The following is a 21,272-nucleotide window of genomic DNA, read 5'->3' as shown; positions in this document are numbered from 1 at the left end:
ATGTGCCTCTTACTGTTGTTGTTGATGCCCTTGTTGTGGCCTTGTTTGTCCTTGGATTCAACTCTTGTTGCTCCCATTTTGCAACTCCCTTCTACTCTAACTAATTCCACTCTTAAAGATGTTCCTTTGCAACCTACTATTGTTCTGCAACAACCTGCTACTTTTTTGAAGCAACATTCTACTGGCACGATTTATTGTAACCCTGTAGGGTCCTCCCCTGTTGACCTCTCTCATGATGGTCCTAATGACAGTATCATCTGGACTGTGGTTTGTTGCAGGTGAAAGGAGAATTCCCCCGCCTGCTCCAAACCCCTCCTTGTCAAGGCTTGGGTATCTCTCCCCTTCCTTGAGTTGGGGTTTGTGTTATTGTTGGTTTTGACAAGTTTCCTTTTTGCTTGTCCGACCTTTTTTTTTGGGGGATTGCCCCCTATTTTGTTGTTGTAGATAGAGGAAATAGAAATCTGCTTGCAATCTTATGGATTAAGATCCAAGCATTTCCAATATCCAACAATGAAGTACCTACCAAACACACACATGCAAAGCCAAATAAACTAATTAACATACACATGCATGGTATAAACTACTCCATTGCACTTTTATCAGCCAAAATCTTGTGTTAAAAACTGATACTCTCAAAAGTGCATGCACAAGAAGCTATGGCGAATAAAGATTAGAAATATGATGGATGCAAAATAAAAATGTTAGAATGCAAAAATTAAGCTTCAATGCTAGATTGTCAAATTGCTAGTGATAAAAATGAAAGAATCTTCTTATATAGAGAAGACCTTAGAAAATGAAAGGATAAGATTAAGAGGTGAAAAAATAAATGGTCGATTGGGATTAAATAATAGGTATAGAAAATGATAAAATAATAAGAAGGTAGTTAATAAAAATAATAAAATAATAAGAAGGTAGTTAGAAAAAATAATAAAATAATTAAAGGATGGATAGATGAAAATTAAGAGGTAAATGACATGTCATAGAGTGAAAAAATAATGAATTAATTAAATAAATAAAGATTTATTAAATTAATAAAGAAAATGGAACCAATTAAATAAATAATAATATTTATTTAAATAAAAAAAAGTTTAAAAAAAGATAAATAAATTAATTAAATAAATAAAATATTTAAGACAAAATAATTAAATAATATTAGACTAGACAATTTTAGGTGTCTACATTTGTCCCTCTTAATCCATCCCTAGAAGAGTGTTGTACTAAAGGTCTTAATGCCTGCCTAGAAGAGTGTTGTACTAAAAGTCTTAGTGCTAAAGGTCAGCACCCTTGTTTTTTGCTGCTTTCTTAATAAAAGATTTATGGGTTTTCATGTATGGATCTATCTTGACCAACATTTGAGTGTTTTTTGATTTATATGTTAAATAATTGACAATACATACTATAAATATCTGACAATACTATTATAACCATAAGTACCATAACAACTGCATAACTAGTGACCCCTCTCCTCTGTCCGAGTTGTGTAAATTTGCAAGATGTTTTTTCTTCCTCGTAAGATTTTGCAGTGGTTGCAGTCGTCAACTCTTAAAAATTTCCTGCTTATTAAACAATGATTTTTTACAATTTATCGTTCATACCCGTTGCTTTGGCACCGAAATTTGTTAAGTTTGCAATAAACTGCATAAACATTGACTCACCCAAAATCAAGTTTTACCCGTTGCATGTTGCAATGCAATCACATATAGAAATTACATACCACATTTCGACTGATTAATTCAATGCATACAATAATGGCCACTCACCTGAAATTAATAAATCGTTTACGTATCCTAGAAAGATAACATCAACATTTTCTGTGGAGAAACATTAGTCAAACGATTTCTCACCCAATCCATACTGTAACACGTATATCAAGATCCTCAAATACCTTTTCCCTGAATTTTCAGGCGTATAAAAATTTTTAGGTGTAAAAAATAATATAATAACAAGAAATAATAATGGAAACTTTGCGCTAAACCTATCAAATATTTTTTAGCAAGAAATTTCTATGATAGTTGATGCAACTACCGAACAACCTGTTCAACTTTTTCATCTCTTGGTTTCAATTCATACCTAACTAGGAGGACTAAAAACCTTGCCCAATACCTACATCTAGAACACATGACATGTCCCTAATACGATGCTGAGGTTCAATTATCAAAATGACCAGTATTCAAATAATACTTTGTAATGAATTACGTTGACTGAGGACTCTCATCCATAGTCTCACTTTTCTTTGACGATGGACTATATATGCAGACCTTCCACTTATACAGTCGACTCACAGATACACTCCTAATAGATCGAATAGCCTTCTCTGACTCAAATGTCCTTGATGATTAGTTCCCCTCTAATTACACTTACTTGAATCGTAACTAAAATTGGGACACAAGTAGTTACACCAACTACTTGAATAGTGCCTAAATTTGGGACACAACTAAATGTCATTCTCTATTAATTCAATACTCGTGTCTTAATCCTCATGAACTTCAAGCTGCTTCTTTTCCATTTATGGGCATACAGAATTTCCATTATTGCGTTGATTGTTCTTTTAGGTTGGCCCCAGAAAAGGTCTCTACATAAAAGAAGATACGATATGAAGGCCTCTACATCGAGGAGAAAATAAGGCATATGAGAAATAAAGGTTTTATGGTACACAGAAAACAAATGCGCAGTATAAAATAGACTACCAATGAAACATATATTAGTATTTATATTTCCTTCAAATACATCGGCCAAGTTCACTGGCCCTTGCTATCTATATATCTTCTCATGGTGCACATAGTGAAATGCAGCACGGTAACAATCAAAATAAGTATAATACAAATCAAAAGAGGTCGGATAAAGTGAAGATTTGCTTGAATGCTCATATTTGTAGGGAATGTCAAGGGAATACTTGTCAACGCTTGTAACTACATTAGGGTAAGCTCTAGTAATAAAGTAAATCATCAAATTTACTACAAGTCCTGATATACCGTCCGGCATTTTAGAGCTTGAAGCTGTCCATGCACCAATCAAGAAAATTTATTTGGCATTATTCATTGGAACTTCTAACCCGCAACTCGAAAGAGTCAGATGATCATTTTAAGTGTACAACACATTAAAGACTAATCAAGCAAGTTTAAACCTTTATTTTGTTGTTACCAAAAAATTCCCATATTCAATTGGCTACACTGATATCGATAAATATTGAATATGTAGATTGACTTATGATGACCTAATACCTCATGATATTTTACTGCAAAAAATGAATGAAGCGGATAAACTATAGAAGACTAGGGAAAAACATGCTTCATAACATCTATTAAAGAATTTAAAAAATGCTAAGTTAGATGGTAATTCTAAATACAAGCATACGTTTCTCCAAGAATAATTAAAAATGACAGGCTGCTTACTGTTTGCAGAAGCTAACACACTTTCCTCCAAAGATATAACTAAATCAAAATGAATCAGCTTGCCATCAAAGCCTCCAACTAGAAATTCATCCCTGTAGTTATAACTCAAGTGCCAGCTAGCCCTCTATCTTGACAATTGGAGCACTTGTTTAACCAGGAATGGGCAATCCCCCAACATAATGTCCTGAGAACAATGAATCAACCTCCTCAAGAACTTAGTTAGGCCATCAGATCGATGTACAATGTAGCCTTGCCTCCATAAGAATCACTGCATTTGTTGGGCAGAAGCACAATCCAAATAGGAAAGTCGATTTTCAGTATGTTAAAATTGTCACTTACACATCAGTTAGAAGTAGTGATGACACGATCATGATGTAGGCCAAAAAGAAAAAAATTCCTATTTGAACAAAAAACCGTGGGTTGTCTCGGACATTTGGTGATGTAACTGCCCTGTTTTGGAAGAAAAACAATCATTAGAAAAAAAAGAAGCTCCTCATCATAATTGTAGATGAATCCCCTACCAGCAACACCTTACCGTGCTATTCTTTGGGACAAGCGATAAAATGGCAAACTCTGGATGAAAACAATTCCAGGTCCTGTAAGATGGGCTGTGAAGAGCCCATCTCCCTGCAAAATCATTTCCTGACTGTTAATGCAACACATCTTCATATTAGTGAAATTGCAATATTACATAAATTCAAACATGGAAATTTTAACCCCACCCCAAAAACTGGACGCCTTGCAGAAGTGGCATTTTTGACATGGAAATCGATGGTACTTGTCATGGCAACAATACATGCCGCATCAACAACTAGTGCTTCTCCAGGTGCCAAATTCTTCTGTACAACTGGACAATATAACAAAGCAAAAGAATATTTTTATAAAGCTGATAATTTTTCAGAATTATAAAATATCTACACATAAAGATAACTACAACTGATGAGCATGAATAGATTAGAATTTATAATTCAACAACTCATTTCATAATTAAAAGTTCACACTGGATTTGTAGCTCTATAACTGAGAGCTTGAAGTCTAAACACAATGACCTTAAAACAAGAAACAAGCATTTTTTTAAATTATTAAATCAAGTTATTTACATAAATTTCATCCAAACTCATGATATAGACCACTCCACTATTGAGAACAACCAATTGTCTAGTATGCGCTTCAAACCTTCTCCTTATATACATGATATAACTTTACAAGTCGTCAGTTATCTCATCCATATGATAGATTTTTTGCACCAATGGGGAGAGGGTAAATAGTTCAGTTAGTTTAAAGTGTTTCTGTTACATCAGAAGCCGCATTTCTAGACCTTATTTTCTCCAACCATGACTAGCAGAGTAAGACAAGATATGCCAAATATGAATTGACCATTCTCTCTCCGACTCTTGTCAAGAGTTAATCTTCCTTGATGGAAAATTTGTCTACTCACTAGCTGACCCACATTGATAGAGGATTATGGAGTACAGTCAGTCCACCATATTTACACGCATTTAATTAGAATCCATTACATATCCCAGTGATGCATGCTCCACAGAACAAAGAGAATGTTTCACAAAAAGTGACAATACCTGCCTTTCTTAACTCACATGATACCCATGTCAATATGGAAGTGGCTAAAGCTACACCAATCCTTGTATTGGGATCTGGTGATTGTAAGTTCATAATTATTACTAAATAGTCATTCTCAAACACCTATCTACCCCTCCTTTCCCAAAAGAGGTCTTGCAAAACAATGCATGGCTTGATCCAAGGCATTTGTGCACTCTCCAAGAGATCAAATTATTGTGTTGCAACCTGTGTTACATGTGGAGATGTCCCCACCACTGAAACTCTCGTCCCCATCCCCTGAGGCATTTACAGTGAGACATTAGGATCCCCCTGCCTGCAAACTTTTAAAAAAATCTCAGAACGTATCCCTGAAGTTGATGATGTTCGCAAATGCGAAGACACTTGGTCATCCTCAGGATGGTCGGGGACATCTCAAGCATTCCCTGACCATCCCAGGGATGGCCAAGCATCCCCCACAGCAACTAAATTCAAGCAATTAGTTTTATTAAAATAAAAATTATATAATATCGCATTCTATTGGCTGTAAAGGGATGTGGGGGTCACAAAACCCTAAAATAGCAACTTCTACCGGTTGCTGTTGTGGCTGGCACCATTGTTTTCTTGTTACAAGGGCTTGAAAAAAAGGTTTGAGGGGTGAGACTACGGACACCTCCCCATTACAAAATGTAAAGCTTTAAGCTTGAATAACAGCTGCAAATTTGAATCCTAAACTTAACAAATAAAAAAACTCAAAGAATATAGTAGTGTCAAAGTATGCAATTTCTCTTTTCATTTTGGATTTTTTAAATTGTTAGAGAGGGTTTGTAAATTTGTTAGAGGGGGTTTTAATTTTAAACTTTTGAAAAATGTTTTGGTTTCAGTTTGTTATCACAAAGAAACATCACAAAATGAGCCTAGCAGCAGTGTCCGCCCTAGGGGTGAGTCCAAGGCAAAGCATAATGAACCCCTCCAAATTCCGCCTTGAGGAAGGTTTGAAGACCAAGTGCATAAGGCAAGTAAAGTCCGCCCTCATGGTGCATGCTAAAGGTATCAAGTCTTAAGAAGTCCGCCTTGAGGCAAAGTATAATCAAGTCTTAAGAAGTCCGCCTAAGATAGGAAGGTTTTGAGGTCCACAAGATGATAAAAGTCTGCCCTATTATGCATAAAATGCGCAAAGTCTGCCCTAGGTGGATGACATATGAGGTGCACACATCAAGTAAAGTCCGCCTTAGGAAGAAAAAAAATCCTAAATGCTACAAAGTCCGCCTTATACTCCTAAGTATGAAAAAGTCTGCCCAAGGTGCAAGTGCAATGGTACCTCAAGCTTCAAAAAGTCCGCCCATGCAAAGTGGTGTGTGACCATGACAAAGTCTGCCCAAGCAATTCCACCCATGAAGAAGGTCCAAGGAGGTAGGAAGTCTGCCCAAGGTGATGAGTGAGGGTGCCTAACTCCAAAGTCCGCATTGACAAAGTTGAAGGAAGTTTCCAAGTGTTTGGAGGAAGCAAAACGTCTACCCTCCTAAGATCATGGATCAAGTAAAGTCCGCCTTAGGAAGAAAGAAATTCCTAAATGCTACAAAGTCCGCCTTATACTCCTAAGTATGAAAAAGTCCGCCAAAGATGATTAATGACGAGACAAACTCAACAAAGTCCGCCCTGCTTATAATGGAGGTCAAGACAAGTCAAAGATTGCTGACCAAGTTTTAAAAACAGATTATTCTAAGTGATGTCAACAAGATCTTGGAGAATTCGAACTTAGAATTGAAAATAGAAAGTTTTTTCTGAGATGAATCTTGCAGATTGAGTCGATTTTGAGACTAGAATTCAAAATAGAAACTTGCATTTGGAAGAATTCAAACTCAAGGATGATGACTATGCAACTATAAATGAAAATAGAAACTTTCCTAGAAAGCAGATAAGACTGAAATGAGAATGGAAACAAATTTTGGAAGGCAATCACGTGTTTCTAATTACAAATTCCAATTTTAAATACAAATAGGCCATTCTCATTTTCATTTCAACACACAAGAGAGTTCGAACTTCTAAGTATTAAGAGCAGGCTGAAGAAATTATCTTGCAGATTTGAAGACATTTTTGCAGGTTGGGTGTAATTCTAATAAACTTCTGAGTGTTGGCACGTATTTCCAACCTTCTCCTTTAGCATTCACACGCAGATTTCGAAGGAATCAGATTGATAGGGAGCAAATATATCTAGTTTTCTGAGTTCTTTCTATCCGTTTCTCTCATTCTTCTCAGTTGGTTGGAGGTGAAATTTCATTTTTGTTGGCAAATTCTAACATCTTCCATCTTTGAAACAAGTTTGAGTGAAGTTTTCTAATCAAAATTTGGGTTTTAGAGGTGAAATCAGAGTTCAAAATCTTCTTAGTGTGAGATTTTCACAAATTTTTCAGAATATTTGAGTGTGGAAAACCGAAATTTGTGACTAAGTGTGAGAATAAAGTGAAAACTACAAGTTACTTAGTCACCAAAGCTCCAAAATTTTAATCAAAATCCTGAATCTAACTTAAATTTCAATTGTCTGTTTGTAGATTTTGGAGACTTTGCGGTCAAAATGAAATTCCCAGTTGACAAAAACCCACCTCCAGAATCAAGGATGAACTCAAAATGGAAGAATGTCAGCGATACCAACCTCAGACATATCAATCTGAGGGAGTTGAAGAAGAGGATGTTCGGCTTGGACAACCTTGTGCCTACAGTGACCGCACGCAAGATGATGAGGAGTGGCATCGTGCATGTTGCTAGCTTTCTCCCTACTATGCAGTGCACGAAGTTGGTAGTTGAGTGTGCTAGGCACTATAACCCTGACACTAGAGATGTTATGGCACCAGATGGAAGAGTGTTGGCCAATATTAGTGATGTAGCCATAAGGGAAGCCTTTAGAATTCTAGAATATCATAATGTTGTATATGTGACCAAGGATGAGGCGAATCAAATGTATCAAGACCACATGGAGGAGTACGAGGCCACCATCAATCATTCATGGTTGGACCACAAACCAAGAAAGGGTGCCTCTAAGCTATCAAAGAAGAACTTGGTGAGGGCATATTTTAAAGAAGATATTCGAGACATGATTGTCCTTGTGAACCAATTAATGGGTAAATCCCCAAGGCGCTCCAGTTGAGCTTTGGATGTATTACTTAATAAATGAGATAATGAATGGAGTCAAGATGATTGACTGGGCTTAGATAATAAGCAACAACTTGGACAGACAGCTGAAAAATTTGGAGGGAGATAAAATCTTTTGTTCTATTCCCTTGCTAGAATTATAGATACAGAGGCCTCACCTGCAGAGGAGAGGTGGGAAATAAGGAGAATCAGTTTCCTGTTTACGATTGTTACCCCCAGCTGCATATGGAAGAAAAATTGCATTTCAAGAAGGTGAATGATGCATTTTTTATGCATATCACGCGAACACTGCAAGATGGATTACATCAGAGACTCTCTCAAGAGTCAAAAGATCTCATAAGCAGATTCAGGTATTGGTATATCCAATACCCAAAATTCACCTATATCAGAATTCAAAGATTTTCTGGATCTCATTACAAGCTACCAATTTATCCCACCAACCAAGTTGTGCTGCTAGAAGTTGGATTTTCTGGATCTCATTACAAGCTACCAATTTATCCCACCAACCAAGTTGTGCTACTAGAGGTTGTGAGGCAACTGGAGAGCTTCATGACGGTTTAGAGAGAGAAGCAGAAGAAGGCAGGAACATCTTCTCTCACTATTGGAAATGGATTGGAGACATGTCCATCATCGCAAGTTGCTGCCATTGCTGAAAAAGAGTTGGCATGGTATCCCTTCTACCAATACAAGGCAAGAAGGAATTTTGATCTGTTTCGTAAGATGAAAAAGGTAGAAGGGATTGTATTTGAACATAGAACTGATTTGGAGGATTATTGGGCTAATGCAACCGACAATTTCAAAATCAGAAGATGATTTTGGTCGAGAATTCCCCTAAGCATGGCGAGAGCAACGGATGTATTCAGGTTCGCTAATCAAGTAGAAGACGGGTCCTAAACTTGAATAGACGGGTTTCGAGAATATAAAAAATGAGCCACTTGTCTTGATTGATTGGGCAGACGAGGAAAGATCAGATTTGGCAGACCTTATGAAGACAGTAGTCGAATACTCTAAGCGGTGGACATCCGAGAAGACAAAGCAGCTAAAGTCCAAAGGTTTCGCCTTGACTTATGATTTGATAGGAATGGATGTCTCTATGTCTTCCAACCATGGTATTTCTTCAGACAATGCTTGGAATCCAAAAAGTGTTGGGTCCCGAAAGAGAAAAGAACCTGTTGGAAATTCTGGAAAGGCCAAGGGAAAGAAAATTATTGGGGAAAGATGTGAATCAAATGAAGGTCATTCGACCTTGAGTGCCGCATCTGTTGTGCCTGACCAGAATACAATTGAAGAACACGAGATGGACACAAATATAGAGGATAATGAAGTAAGAGTGCCTTCTCCTTCGGTTGAAGAGATAATGAGAGAGGCTGTCCAAAATCCAACCAAAAAACCAGTTTTTACTAGAGCCGCAGAGGTTGAAGAATTTGAGCCTCCAGAGGTTTTTCTTGATGGTATAGTTACTAGACCCGGAGAAATGGATGGTGGATTTGATAAAGATACTATGGAGCAATCAACTATTCCAGATTGGCTGAGGGAAAGATTGAAGGCAAAGGCTCCTAAGGAAGCTCTTTCAAAGGAGAACACAACAGCATTCCTGGCTATGGTGAGTAAGCCGATTGAAGTAAAACAACCCAAACTAGCAAAGAGATTCTCTTTAATTCAAAGAGATAGCGCAAGATTCAGATCAGTGCAAGTAGTTGTACGCAAAGAAGGCAAAACTTGGGATAACATCACTCCTGAGGATTATAAAATCATCACTATGGATTTGGGTAAGCCTACTCAGACCCAAGAGATCCAAGATTTTGATGATTCTTGCAACGCTCTTAAAGCAAGACTAGCCATGGAAAAGGAAAAAAGAAGGAAGGTTGAGGAAGAGAATCAACAATGGAGAAATACATTCTCTATCTAACTAAGCCACTTAATCATGATATACCAGTTACCCCTCCACAGCCTCTTCTGCAGGAGTCGATGAAAGATTATGAGGACATGAAGGGCACATTCAGGCAAGTTATGGAATGGACCTCAGATGTTTTGGCACGTGCTGACATACTTGTGAAAAATTTGGTATCAGCACATGAGTCGGCTTCTTCATTGATCAATAGAATTCAGGACTTAGCTGCAAATTGGGAAGATATTGAAGAAATCCAAGACGAAATACTCCCACAATTAAGGATTATTGGAGGTCTGTCAAAGCAAGACTTGATAGATGCAAGTGTCCTCCAGGTTGTGGATAAGTATGATTTTAACACTTGGTATTGTGCCTTGGTCACCAGGATTGGGGTCCTGAAGAAATCTGAAACTAAGTGTTCTGAAATTGAGAAAAATATTCGAGAAATTTTAAGTAAAGTGTTTCATGTGGCATCAGAAATTTGGCAAAGGGAGGGCATGCGAGAAAAACACCTGTAGGCAAAGAACCTGAAAGCCAGAATTCAGTTGAGCTTTTTCGAAGTTTCGGGGATGATTGATAAAAGGAATCTCTCAAGAATTGCGAGTTATATCTTCATTGACGAAAACTTTCTTGTGCAGGCAGTTGAATGGGAATGCATCCTCGCCATGTGTATTGACGATGTGGATGTCGTCGACTTCCAGATTAGTAACTTGCCAAGTGTCACTATGGAAGAGGTTCGGCTCATTGTGTCCAGATGCATTGAATCTGCAAAAGGAGAAACTGGACACTCACCTCAATGATAATAGCAATTATGCCACATGTCACTCTTTTGTTTCTTCTAACTGATAGAGTTTTGAGAAACTCTAATTAGGGTTTGTAACTTTCAATTTGGGCCCTTGATCGCTGTTTGATCTTGGTCGTTCATTTTTTTCTGAAAAAAACTATATAAGGCTACCTCGTCTCATTTGGAGAGTGTGAGGTTTTTAATATATATTGTTGTGTGAAGGTCATTTTTCAAATAATACATTGCATGTGCGCTTTCTCTTAAGGCTTTGTAATCTCTGTTATTTGAGTGATTAACATGGTTTCAATTTCCTCAACACATTAATTAGAAGTTAATTTAGATTTGCTTTCAAAGTTATTAGAGTTGAATGAAAGATTTGATAAGTATTAATTAATGGTCTATCTTCGCTCATACCATTGGTGAATGGATGATTTCCATTTCACTGTGCAAAGTTAGTCTGAACCTATCCCCTGTGTATGTCAAAACTTCGATCATAAGCACAACCATTGAAGATTGCACCCGCTTAGTGTAGTTGTCCTTAGTGTGGCGAAGCAAAGTGCGGTTTCCCAAGAACACCTAGTTAATACCGTCTCCAGAATTCGTAGGTTTAGATCAGCTTTCTTAACCCTATCCCCTTTTCCCCTTTTTGAAAGTCTAAATCTCAGAAAATCAAAAAAAAAAGAGAGCCTGCAATTGATAAATCTATCTAAGTTCGAAGCTTGAAAGACATTAAAAAACGTAAGTCCCCCTTGAGATTTTCAGCATACACTACCCAAGTAGCTATCCCACTAAAGCCAAGCATATTTTGATATATTTGCAAGACACAATTGATTATGGGTTGAAGCTGCTTAGGTTCAGATTGGTTAAGAAGTGTTACGAACAAGGAAAACACTTCAAACATTCACCCGTTGTGATCTCTTGGACCTACAGGAACAGTCCTCAGTTGCATTGAGTATTGTTGAAGCTAAATACATTGTTGCAAGTGTTGCATCAAGAGAAGCAGTGTGGTTTCTCAAAATTCTTGTTATGTTGTTTTGATTTATTATCAGGGTTGTATGGAGATACCTGACAATTCAGTGTTTTATGGCAAGACAATCTTGTGTTGCAGATGTTCTCACCAAGTCTCTTGAAGCTTGAGTACTTCAAAAGATAAGACTTGGAGCTGTGGAGAACACCACCTTGGTTGAGAGGGAGTCTCAACCTCAGTGATACATTGTGTTGTATCAACCACCCTCTGCGGGCAATGTAAGGTGGTAGTGTAATCTTCTCAGGGAGAAGAGTAATTGTTACCATCCTCTGCGAGCAATGTAAGATGGTAGAAAAGATTCTCTCCACCCTCTGCGGGCAATGTAAGGTGGATTCAGTCTATGCTTGTGTGCGAGCTGGAAGACTATGTTATGTAGTTCCATTCTATGCTTGTGTGCAAGATGGAAGACTACAATATTCTGATTATGTTTATTCCATTCTTTGCTTGTGTGCAAAATGGAGGATTATGTTTATTAGATTCCATTCTATGCTTGTGTGCAAGATGGAGGACTATGTTTTCATTTATGCTTATGGAGGACAATGATTATGTAACTCCACTCTATGCTTGGGTGCAAGATGGAAGATTATGATGTTACATTCTTCTTTGAGAAAAGACTGAGGTAAAGACAATGAATGATGGATATGCGTGATGGATGGCATGGAAAGACTCCATGATGTGCATGAATAATTGTGTATGTATTCATGACTTGCAAGTGTGCATGTTAAAGTTTTGAATTCACCCTCGTTAGGCAGTACAAGATGGATACTATGGGCTACTATTGTGGCTACTTGTTGTGATCCTCTCTAAGGTGTATTTGAAGTTGACAGCTAAGTTCGGATTACAATTTAAACATTGCATGTATTACTTAGGGTTGGGCCCTAATCTTATAACCTAGTTGTAAGATTATCTTTCTCCTTAGTTAAGAGGCAGTGTTGATTGTAACTAGGTAGAATGCAGATTCCAATGTTGCCATTGCATGTATTACTTAGGGTTGGGCCCATATCTTATAACCTGGTTGTAAGATTATCTTTCTCCTTAGTTAAGAGGGAGTGTTGATTGTAACTAGGTAGAATGCGGATTCCAATTGCCTTAAGGCAACATTGGAATCCGCCAAGGGCTGGGCCCTTCTCTCCCTTCTCACACGCCACTCTTAGGGCTGGGCCCATCTCCTCTCACACGCCACTCTTAGGGTTGGGCCCTCTCTCTCACGCCAACATAAAATAGGGCAGACCCTATCCTCACACCACTTGATGTGGCTTTATAGAAACATGATAAGGAATAATAATAAATAAAATAAAAGTTATTTTATGCTAAGCCAACTTTAGAGGTTTATACCTAGAGGAAGATATATATATATGAGTTCATCAAATGAAGTAAATACAATTTTCATATCACACATACAATGCGACCTGCTCTGCTCCTAAATGTGATATGCCCTCCTACACTTGGCGAATCTGCTCCTTGGTGAACTGCAAGAACATTTAGCTACATGCTACTTCAGCCTATCGAAGTTATCTTCTGCTGGTGGATGTCTTGATCATCTACAACTAGGGCATCACTCTACATCACCTTGGCAACTTGTTGTTTGGACAACAATCAGAGATAAGTGTTGTAATCAGAATATTGTATTTAAGGCATAATCAGATCTGAGGATCTTTCTTGCTGGGTTTTTCCTCCTAGGAGATTTTCCCAGGGTACTTGTGTGTTGTGTGTTCATTTTGTTGATTTCTTAACTTTTACTTAATTCTGGAAATTCCTAAGTACTGACAGCAATTCATACAATTTGGAAATTAAGTTAAATTCCTATTTTTTGAGTATTGAATTAATCTAAAAGACTAAAAACAACAGTATTGTGTGCCATGTGAAGATTTTGGGGGGCGAATTTTCTAGAGTTTTTAAATTTTTGTCCCTTTAAAAAAAAATGGGTGAGTTTGTAATTTTGTCCCTTAAAAAATTATTGATAGTTTTTATAATTTTGTCTTCAAAAAATTTATTCTATTTGGTTTATAATTTTCTCCTATAAATAATTATTGTGGGTTTTGTGCAATTTTTTGCCTCAAGAATCATTTTGTAAGAGGGTTTTACCGCTTTTCCTCAAAAACGAAGGTTTGTATTTTGATCTGTGTCTCGGATTTTGTGTCTTGGTTTTTGATTGATTTTTCACCTCAAAAATCGTGTCTAGTCATCTATGATTCACGATGTTCACGTGGGATTCTAGGTTTTGCATGATTTTGTCCTAAAAAATCATGGGTTAACAAGTGTTCCTGCCTTAGGGTTTTTAGCCTTTTTTTTTCTGAAAAAAACAATGCTTTGTAATCTTCAATTTCAGGGTTTGCCGATTTTTCCTCAAAAACGTGGTTTCAATTTAATCTCGGTGTCTCTGGCTACAAGGAGTGATACCTTTGTTACCAAACATCAAGTTGGATGATTTGTGATAATTTGTGGAGATATCCAGAAGTTCTGCAAATTCTAGGAGGGTCAATGGTAGGCTCTTGTCGCAGAGCATTCTGAGAAGAAGGGGGCAGCCTTGTGTAAATCTATTTAAGTAGACTTTGTCTCCATTATTTAATATAACATCGAATATTTTAATAATAGAACAAACAACATCAGACAATAGATAATGCACCATAAACGTATAACTGGTTGTTTCAATATGTTGACAAGAAAAATATTATAATCAACTTTGTACAACACAATTCCATGTATCACAGCCACTGAGCAGAGAGAAAATCAAGCATTCTCCAACTGTTATTACAAGGAGAGATAATAACCTACCAGATCCTCCAGCAGCTATAAATGCAAGGCCACGTCCAACTAACTTCTGCCTCAAAATGCCCTGGCATTATAGAAGCATAGTTAAGTAACATACAAAAAGTACAGGTTGAAAGTTCATATCTCAATGAAGAAATCAATATGAGAAAATCAGTCATGACATGAAATACATGAGTGTGAATAATCAACACTAGATTACCTCACCACCAAATATCCCAGGACGAGCTCTCCTATTGACCATAGTTGTTACTGTCACATCATTGACTGAGCAAATGAATGAATCTGGCTGTAAAGATCATTACACAAATCCAGTTTAGAAAAACAAGCATAAAAACATATACTGAATCCACAAAATATCCAACTTAAGATCAACTTGCAGTCAGATCGTAGATAGAAGTTACCTGACAAATAATTTCTCCGTTGAAAGTGGCTAAGTCAATCTAGAAAAGTTTCCACAAATTACAAATTAATGGTTATTCATTGCTAATAGAATTCAACTCAAATCAAAGAAAAAATAAGCATTGCACTCCCTATTGTGGGGTGAACAAGTATAGATGCGGGTAGGTTAAAATCACAGACCGGAAGAATTCTAGAAAGAGATGGTGCTGCCACTCCAACAAAACCATCCTGGGATCCCCCATTAATGAATTCTGTATTTGCAACACTCTTTCCAAAAACCCATTGCCACATGCCACCACCATTATTCTCAGGAGGCAAGACATTTTCCATCTGAATGGATCCAGACATATAGCACATTGTACCTGCATTGTCTCTTGTTTCAATCCTTAAACAGAAGGGTAACCTATATCCTCTACTCAAGTAATCCACAAGACAAGAAAACTATGTTCAATTCTTAAAACCTCAACACAATATAAGTAATTTGCAATATATAAGACGAGAGAAAAGACAAAAGTGTTAGAGCTTGAAACTGCAGGAGAACAGAAAACCAAGAGTAATAGTTTTCCACTATTGGTATCTAATAAAGCTCAAATTAACACATCCTAGAGTTGAGTCAAAACCCATCAACCCCTGGGTCAAAGGAAACAGGAAAAGAAAATTATGCCTCATTGTAGCTGAATACAAACTCAGATTATGGGAAGGTTTTCCAAGACACTAACAGTAACAAGGATCTCCACTTCATGAAAATATCTATTGAGAAAGGAAAGAAATAGAAGTTCAAATTACAATAAAATAATGGCATTGGTTGTAAAACAATACCAGCCTTGGCTAGAACCTTCTCCTGTGGTTTTAACATTATCTGCATAACAAAGGTACCCCTTTTTATATGGATATCATTAAACAAAAAATTCATGTGGATTACAAGAGAAATGCATAGATAATAGAATGCTTCCAGGTTTAGACCTGCACTATTTGAGCTTCTCCACCCAATATCTGAAATGGTGTTACTGCTGCTTGTGGACTCTGTAAGACAAATTTTGATTGAGTCATTTCACAAATCAACTTTATGTTTAAAAAGAGTTTGTGTAAATATCTTAAAAAGAAAATGAATAAAACAAAAGGATTTTGTAGACATAAAAGTACAATCATAGCACAGAGGTACATCAATGCATACTGAGATAAAATCTTACCAAGAAGTTAAATGCACATTCATTAACCAAAACTTGCAAAAAACATAGATCATTCAAGGGAGTATGTAATGTACCCTTTTGGAATATTTCTGAGTTTTACCCTAAAACAACAATTCAAGATGAGAAATGCAAATAATTTATAAATATAACTTTATGATAAAATTACAAATTGTAATGCCCTTTATGGGCTATTCCTGGTGTAGGGCCTGCAAACAATACTGATTACTAGAGACTGACATTAAAACATTAAATATCAAGAATCCATGATAGTATCTAAATACATATAAGCATAATTCATATTTAAATCAATATGCCCTAATATCATTAATATTTAGTCCAAGGCATATTCCTAGAATCAACCATATTAGGAGTTCACTGAAAATGCTTGCAAACAGCAATGTCAAGGATGGTTGTCCTTGTATTGCAAGAGGATGGAAGGATTTGTGGCCCATTCCATCCCTTAATCCACCTTGGAGGTTGGCCATCCTCCTCGACCAAGCCCAAGAGCACGGAAAGGATTTCTGGTCCATTTGGCCTCCTGACCCACAAGCATGGCAAGATTTCTAGTCCATCCATCTCAGGATGGCGTACCTGATAAAAGCATAAAGGATTTCTGGTCCTTCAACTCTTGTGAACTCAAAGGGCTATCTGTCCCTCCTATTTGCAAGACATTTCTATAAATTCAAAATAGATTGCTTAGGGAATTCGCAATATTAATTGCTAATAAATACCTCTTAGTGGAGATGCAATAGATTTACTTACAGATGGCTGCAATAACTTGATTTTTGCAATATATCTAAGTTATCGGGTATACCATTAAGGCCTCCCGCACCCGTACTGGGTATGTCTCAGAACGGATGCACCCGAGGGTACGCCCACGGTACGTCCCCAGGCGTACTCAAAGGCACTGAGCATAAAAAAGTAAGGAAAAAAAAACATTTTTTGACTATTTTTAGCATCCAAAAACCCTAAATGCCCCTAAAACCATCATTTTGCCCAATACAAAGATCATTCTGCTCTGTTCACTCTCTTTTTTCTCATTTTCTTTAAAGCATCCCCTCTATCATTGGGTTTTCCTAACATCTAAAACCTTGTGCAGCTTATCATTGCTGCCCTTCAAAGCCTCACACCCTCTGGTCTAATGAATTTGTTAATACAACCTCCTATGCTACTAAACACACCATGGAACTGCCAAAAGGGCCCCTCAACAATGGAAAGAGGATGTCTTATTGCCAACAGTGACAAATCATGGAACCAGTTTGAAATTTACAACACTCATGCAAGGACATGAATGGACAGATCGTAATTTCTACTTCCTGCTGGCCAAGTTTGGAGCTCTACATTCAGTTCTGGACAGATTTGCCATCCAATGAGCTTTCTGCCAACCTTTAAAACGATTACTCAAAACTGAACTGCCATATCATAGTTTAACAGTGAATGGTGGCTGACCAGTCAATCCTGCAAATTTTCACACTCCAAAGAGTTAAACACCTTCCTTCGTGGATAAAATTGAGTTTTTCTCGTAGTTTTAACTTTTCCATGTCTCTAATTGTGAGACTGCTTGTAGCATTGCTGTTTCCCACTATTTGTTCAGTGCTTTGGATGTCTCATGTCTGATATAGATACATTCTGCCAATCATCTAATCGCTCTTGGATCAACACACATAGGGAGTTTTGTATCATGGCAAGTGACCAGGTTTTATTTATGTCATTAGTCTTCAATAAACTGTTCAAGGTAGATTGTTTTCCAACAGTGGCCTCAGTCCTCACCATGCTAATTCCTACATCACTTGGTTACAGACAAGTCCCAGTGAGATAAGCTAGTTGTACAATCATCACTCAGGGAAAGAAAGGGAAGATGTTGTATCTATTTTTTTAAATAGTCCATATTGGAATGGGTGATAGAATTCAGTATCGATGATTCTTTGACCCAACTAGCAATTTTTTTTCCACCTTGGAATTTATGCACAAACTTATCTCTGGGATGCAATTTCTTGCCTTGGACATATAAATGCATATAGGAAGTGAGTAATGTTTATAAAACTAGATTTCCATGTTTGTCTGGTGGGATTTCCTCTATTTTGAATGCTTCACGAGTGAGGGAACTGATATGAGGGCTCACTTGATTGACGTGCTGCCAGGATGAAAAGCATCTCCAGATGATGGATTTTTACTTGTGCATAATATTTTATTATAAAATACAGAATGAAAAATTTAAAGACTCGTAGGGTAATTGAACAGTCAAAAATTCCATGTCATTGATCACATAAGGAATAGACAGTCCAAGGTAAGTTTGTAAATAGTATTTAATCATTTTTAAAATGAGAACTGCGATCCTGTGCATGCAAAATTTCCTCAATATATTTTGTGGTTATTTTGAATATTTGTCTATATGGTAGAGAATGCACTTGATACTGAAACTTGCTTGAAGTTTATGAATTTTATTTATCCACATGTCATCCATTCAATCAATTTAGCATGGACTAGCTCATCAGGGAATTTCATGCCTGAATCAATTGGTTCATCTTTCATTATTGGTGAAAAAGATAATTCAAGATGTTCTTCTTCAAAATAATGATGATCTACTTTTGAATCAGACATGAATTTCAGATCTATGCCAAACTACTAGGCTTCCAAAACTTTTGGACTTGAGTTTGCAAGCTTAGCAAACGAAGTCTGCTCATATTTCGTGTTTTGAATATCATTGTGACTTGAAAATCATAGTTTGGCTGTATCCTATAAGGTAATCGTGTTACAGGTTACATGATTCTCATTAAAATAAGATAGTTACAGTTTCAGGCAACTCTTCACTGGCAAAATATGAACACAAAGACAATCGCAAGTGGAGTGGATTCAACTGCAGTGTCATTGCTTTAAGATGTAAAAATTGGCTTGCAGCGTTTCACACGGACACCACACCTGACAACAATCATGTAAATGTTCCAGAATCAAGATTTGGGCTTTCTTGGGGTGCCCCATGCGCCTGAGTAACAGCTTTCATTTTGTTAAAAAGACGCCACAAATTTCAAGGATTCTTCTCATTTTATAACTGAAGAAAACAATCTCTTCAGGGTCGGGAATGACAAAATTTTGTTTCATGCAGTGAATTCAGCAACAACGTCATTTATTTCAACTCCGTAGATTGACTGGCATTTATTTCAACTCCGTAGATTGACTGGCAATGCTTCACAATGCCATCACAACAGGCGTGATCATGTAACGACTGCAAGGTAAATTTAAAGAGAGGAAACCTGTTTAGAAGCAAAGAATGGTTGGCCAATCTGTATTGCTTAGAAAAGTAAGAAATGTATCTACTGTACAGTAATTCTGAAAAACGGATAGTATTTCGAATCAATACTTAAAATTTTTGCCCAATCTAACATATTTATATCGCTTTATATAAAATGTTTGGGAAACGTTTTATTTTGGTACAGTAACGGATTGGCACATTTTTACCTTTGAAAATGTCGTCAGAGATTAATCAATTTGCCAAACCTAGAACATAAAGATACCCTGGTTTACAGGAATCCGAATTAGGGCTTTTCTGGGGTTTCTCTGAACATCATGAGACATACATACACATACCAAAATGAAAATCACAAAAGAAATTGTGAATAGTCCCAAGTCAAAAGAGCCATTTTTTTCATAGAATACAATAGCAAGCACAACAGTTTGCTAGATCCAATTTTCAGGATGGTCGAATCGACAAAAACGTCATACAAAAACTTCAACATTCAAAACAAGGTCCATATAAAATTCACGAAACCCTTATGGAAATAATATTTACAACATTAAACCCAACAAAGGATTCCAAAAATAAAAACCCTTACCTGGTAAACATAGGGTTGAAACGGCGTAGAGAGCGAAGGAGCGGCCATTGCTATTGAGATTGAATTTTCCAATACCTAAATTATATGAATTGCAACCCGAAAACATGGATTCAATGGATCTGTCTCTCAGAATGCCACACAAATATCCCCATCTAAATCAGAAATCGTGTTTCCTTTGACTGAATACACATAAATAAGTTCATATTTGACATCACATTCAATTGCGATCCTTTACACGTTGTTTCCACGATGACTTGCTCTATTAACACAGAATTGCTCAAACTGGGTTTCTGGTTTTTCTGTGTGCTTTTTAACTTGTTTTGATCTGGGCAAAATGACATGTCATAAAAACGCTGACGTGGCCGACGTTGATAGGATGGATGACTTTTATCGACGTGGTGCGACCTCTATCAAGAGGCCGACGAGTTGACGGCTTATTGGGGGAAACGAGGTTTGGGGTTTGACCTTCGACTGGGGTTTTTAAACTTTATCTTATTATTATTAAAATTGTTGTTTTGGTTATCTCAAAGGCCGATGATAGTATGCGTCACGAGGAGAACTATAGCAATCCATAAACAACTAACTCAATTTTTTTTGCTCCAAAATTTTTTTTGGTGGAGGTTATTCTCTCTACAAAATGGCATGTCTAAGATATCATATTATGCATAACATCATAAAAAATGGTATAAGCATCATTAATGGGACCTATCAAGACTGGTAGTTGTCATGACAGAAGATGTTGACGAAAGGTACAAAATAAGAAGTAGACAACAACAAAAAGGTTCGCTAATGGTAATGTTTTGACAAGATATGTAGTTAATGAAGGAAAATGGAGGATACATACTATTATGCCCTATATTTTCAACATATTTCCTTCCTTTTCAAACATAAAAGGCAAGTTTCAGAAATACTGTATGTTTGAAAGTATACAATTGTCATTGCACATGCTACCTATTATAACGAAGTGTAGGCTTGAAAACACATCGTGTTTGTAACCTACACTCTGCAATGAACCCTAAAAGGGAAAGAGTCAGAATTGGCTCAATATGAGATAAAGGAAAACACTTACTTCTAGTGATACGCTATGGAAAACAATCTCACCTAAGTTAGAGAGTGCCCAAGCCACTATGTGGGAGAATCAACCAATCATGACCAACCTCTACAAGGAGATCAGATGAGTGCAAGGGTTAACTTAGGTATATATGCAATGTTTGGAAACCTACAATTTATACATAAAGAATGTGATAAAATGTAGATATGTGTATAGTTATGAATATCTTATTAAA

At 36.9% G+C, this 21,272-nt stretch overlaps 1 protein-coding gene across 1 annotated transcript; it reads right to left on the bottom strand.

The window, feature by feature from the left end:
* Positions 1–3,273: 3,273 nt before the first annotated feature.
* Positions 3,274–20,399, bottom strand: LOC131075888 (uncharacterized). The gene is made up of 10 exons (XM_058012824.2): positions 19,987–20,399; positions 15,930–15,989; positions 15,786–15,825; positions 15,147–15,328; positions 14,969–15,007; positions 14,767–14,853; positions 14,571–14,631; positions 4,115–4,239; positions 3,928–4,019; positions 3,274–3,842 (listed from the first exon to the last, which is right to left on the bottom strand). The coding sequence occupies exons 1-10, from the start codon at positions 20,032–20,034 to the stop codon at positions 3,728–3,730; spliced, it is 849 nt and encodes a 282-aa protein (XP_057868807.1). The 5' UTR covers positions 20,035–20,399; the 3' UTR covers positions 3,274–3,727.
* Positions 20,400–21,272: the final 873 nt, after the last annotated feature.

This window comes from Cryptomeria japonica, chromosome 3 (assembly GCF_030272615.1).
Source record: "Cryptomeria japonica chromosome 3, Sugi_1.0, whole genome shotgun sequence".
NCBI lineage: Eukaryota > Viridiplantae > Streptophyta > Pinopsida > Cupressales > Cupressaceae > Cryptomeria > Cryptomeria japonica.
The sequence above is the reverse complement of the archived record's forward strand: the minus strand, read 5'-3'. Positions and strand labels throughout refer to the sequence as shown.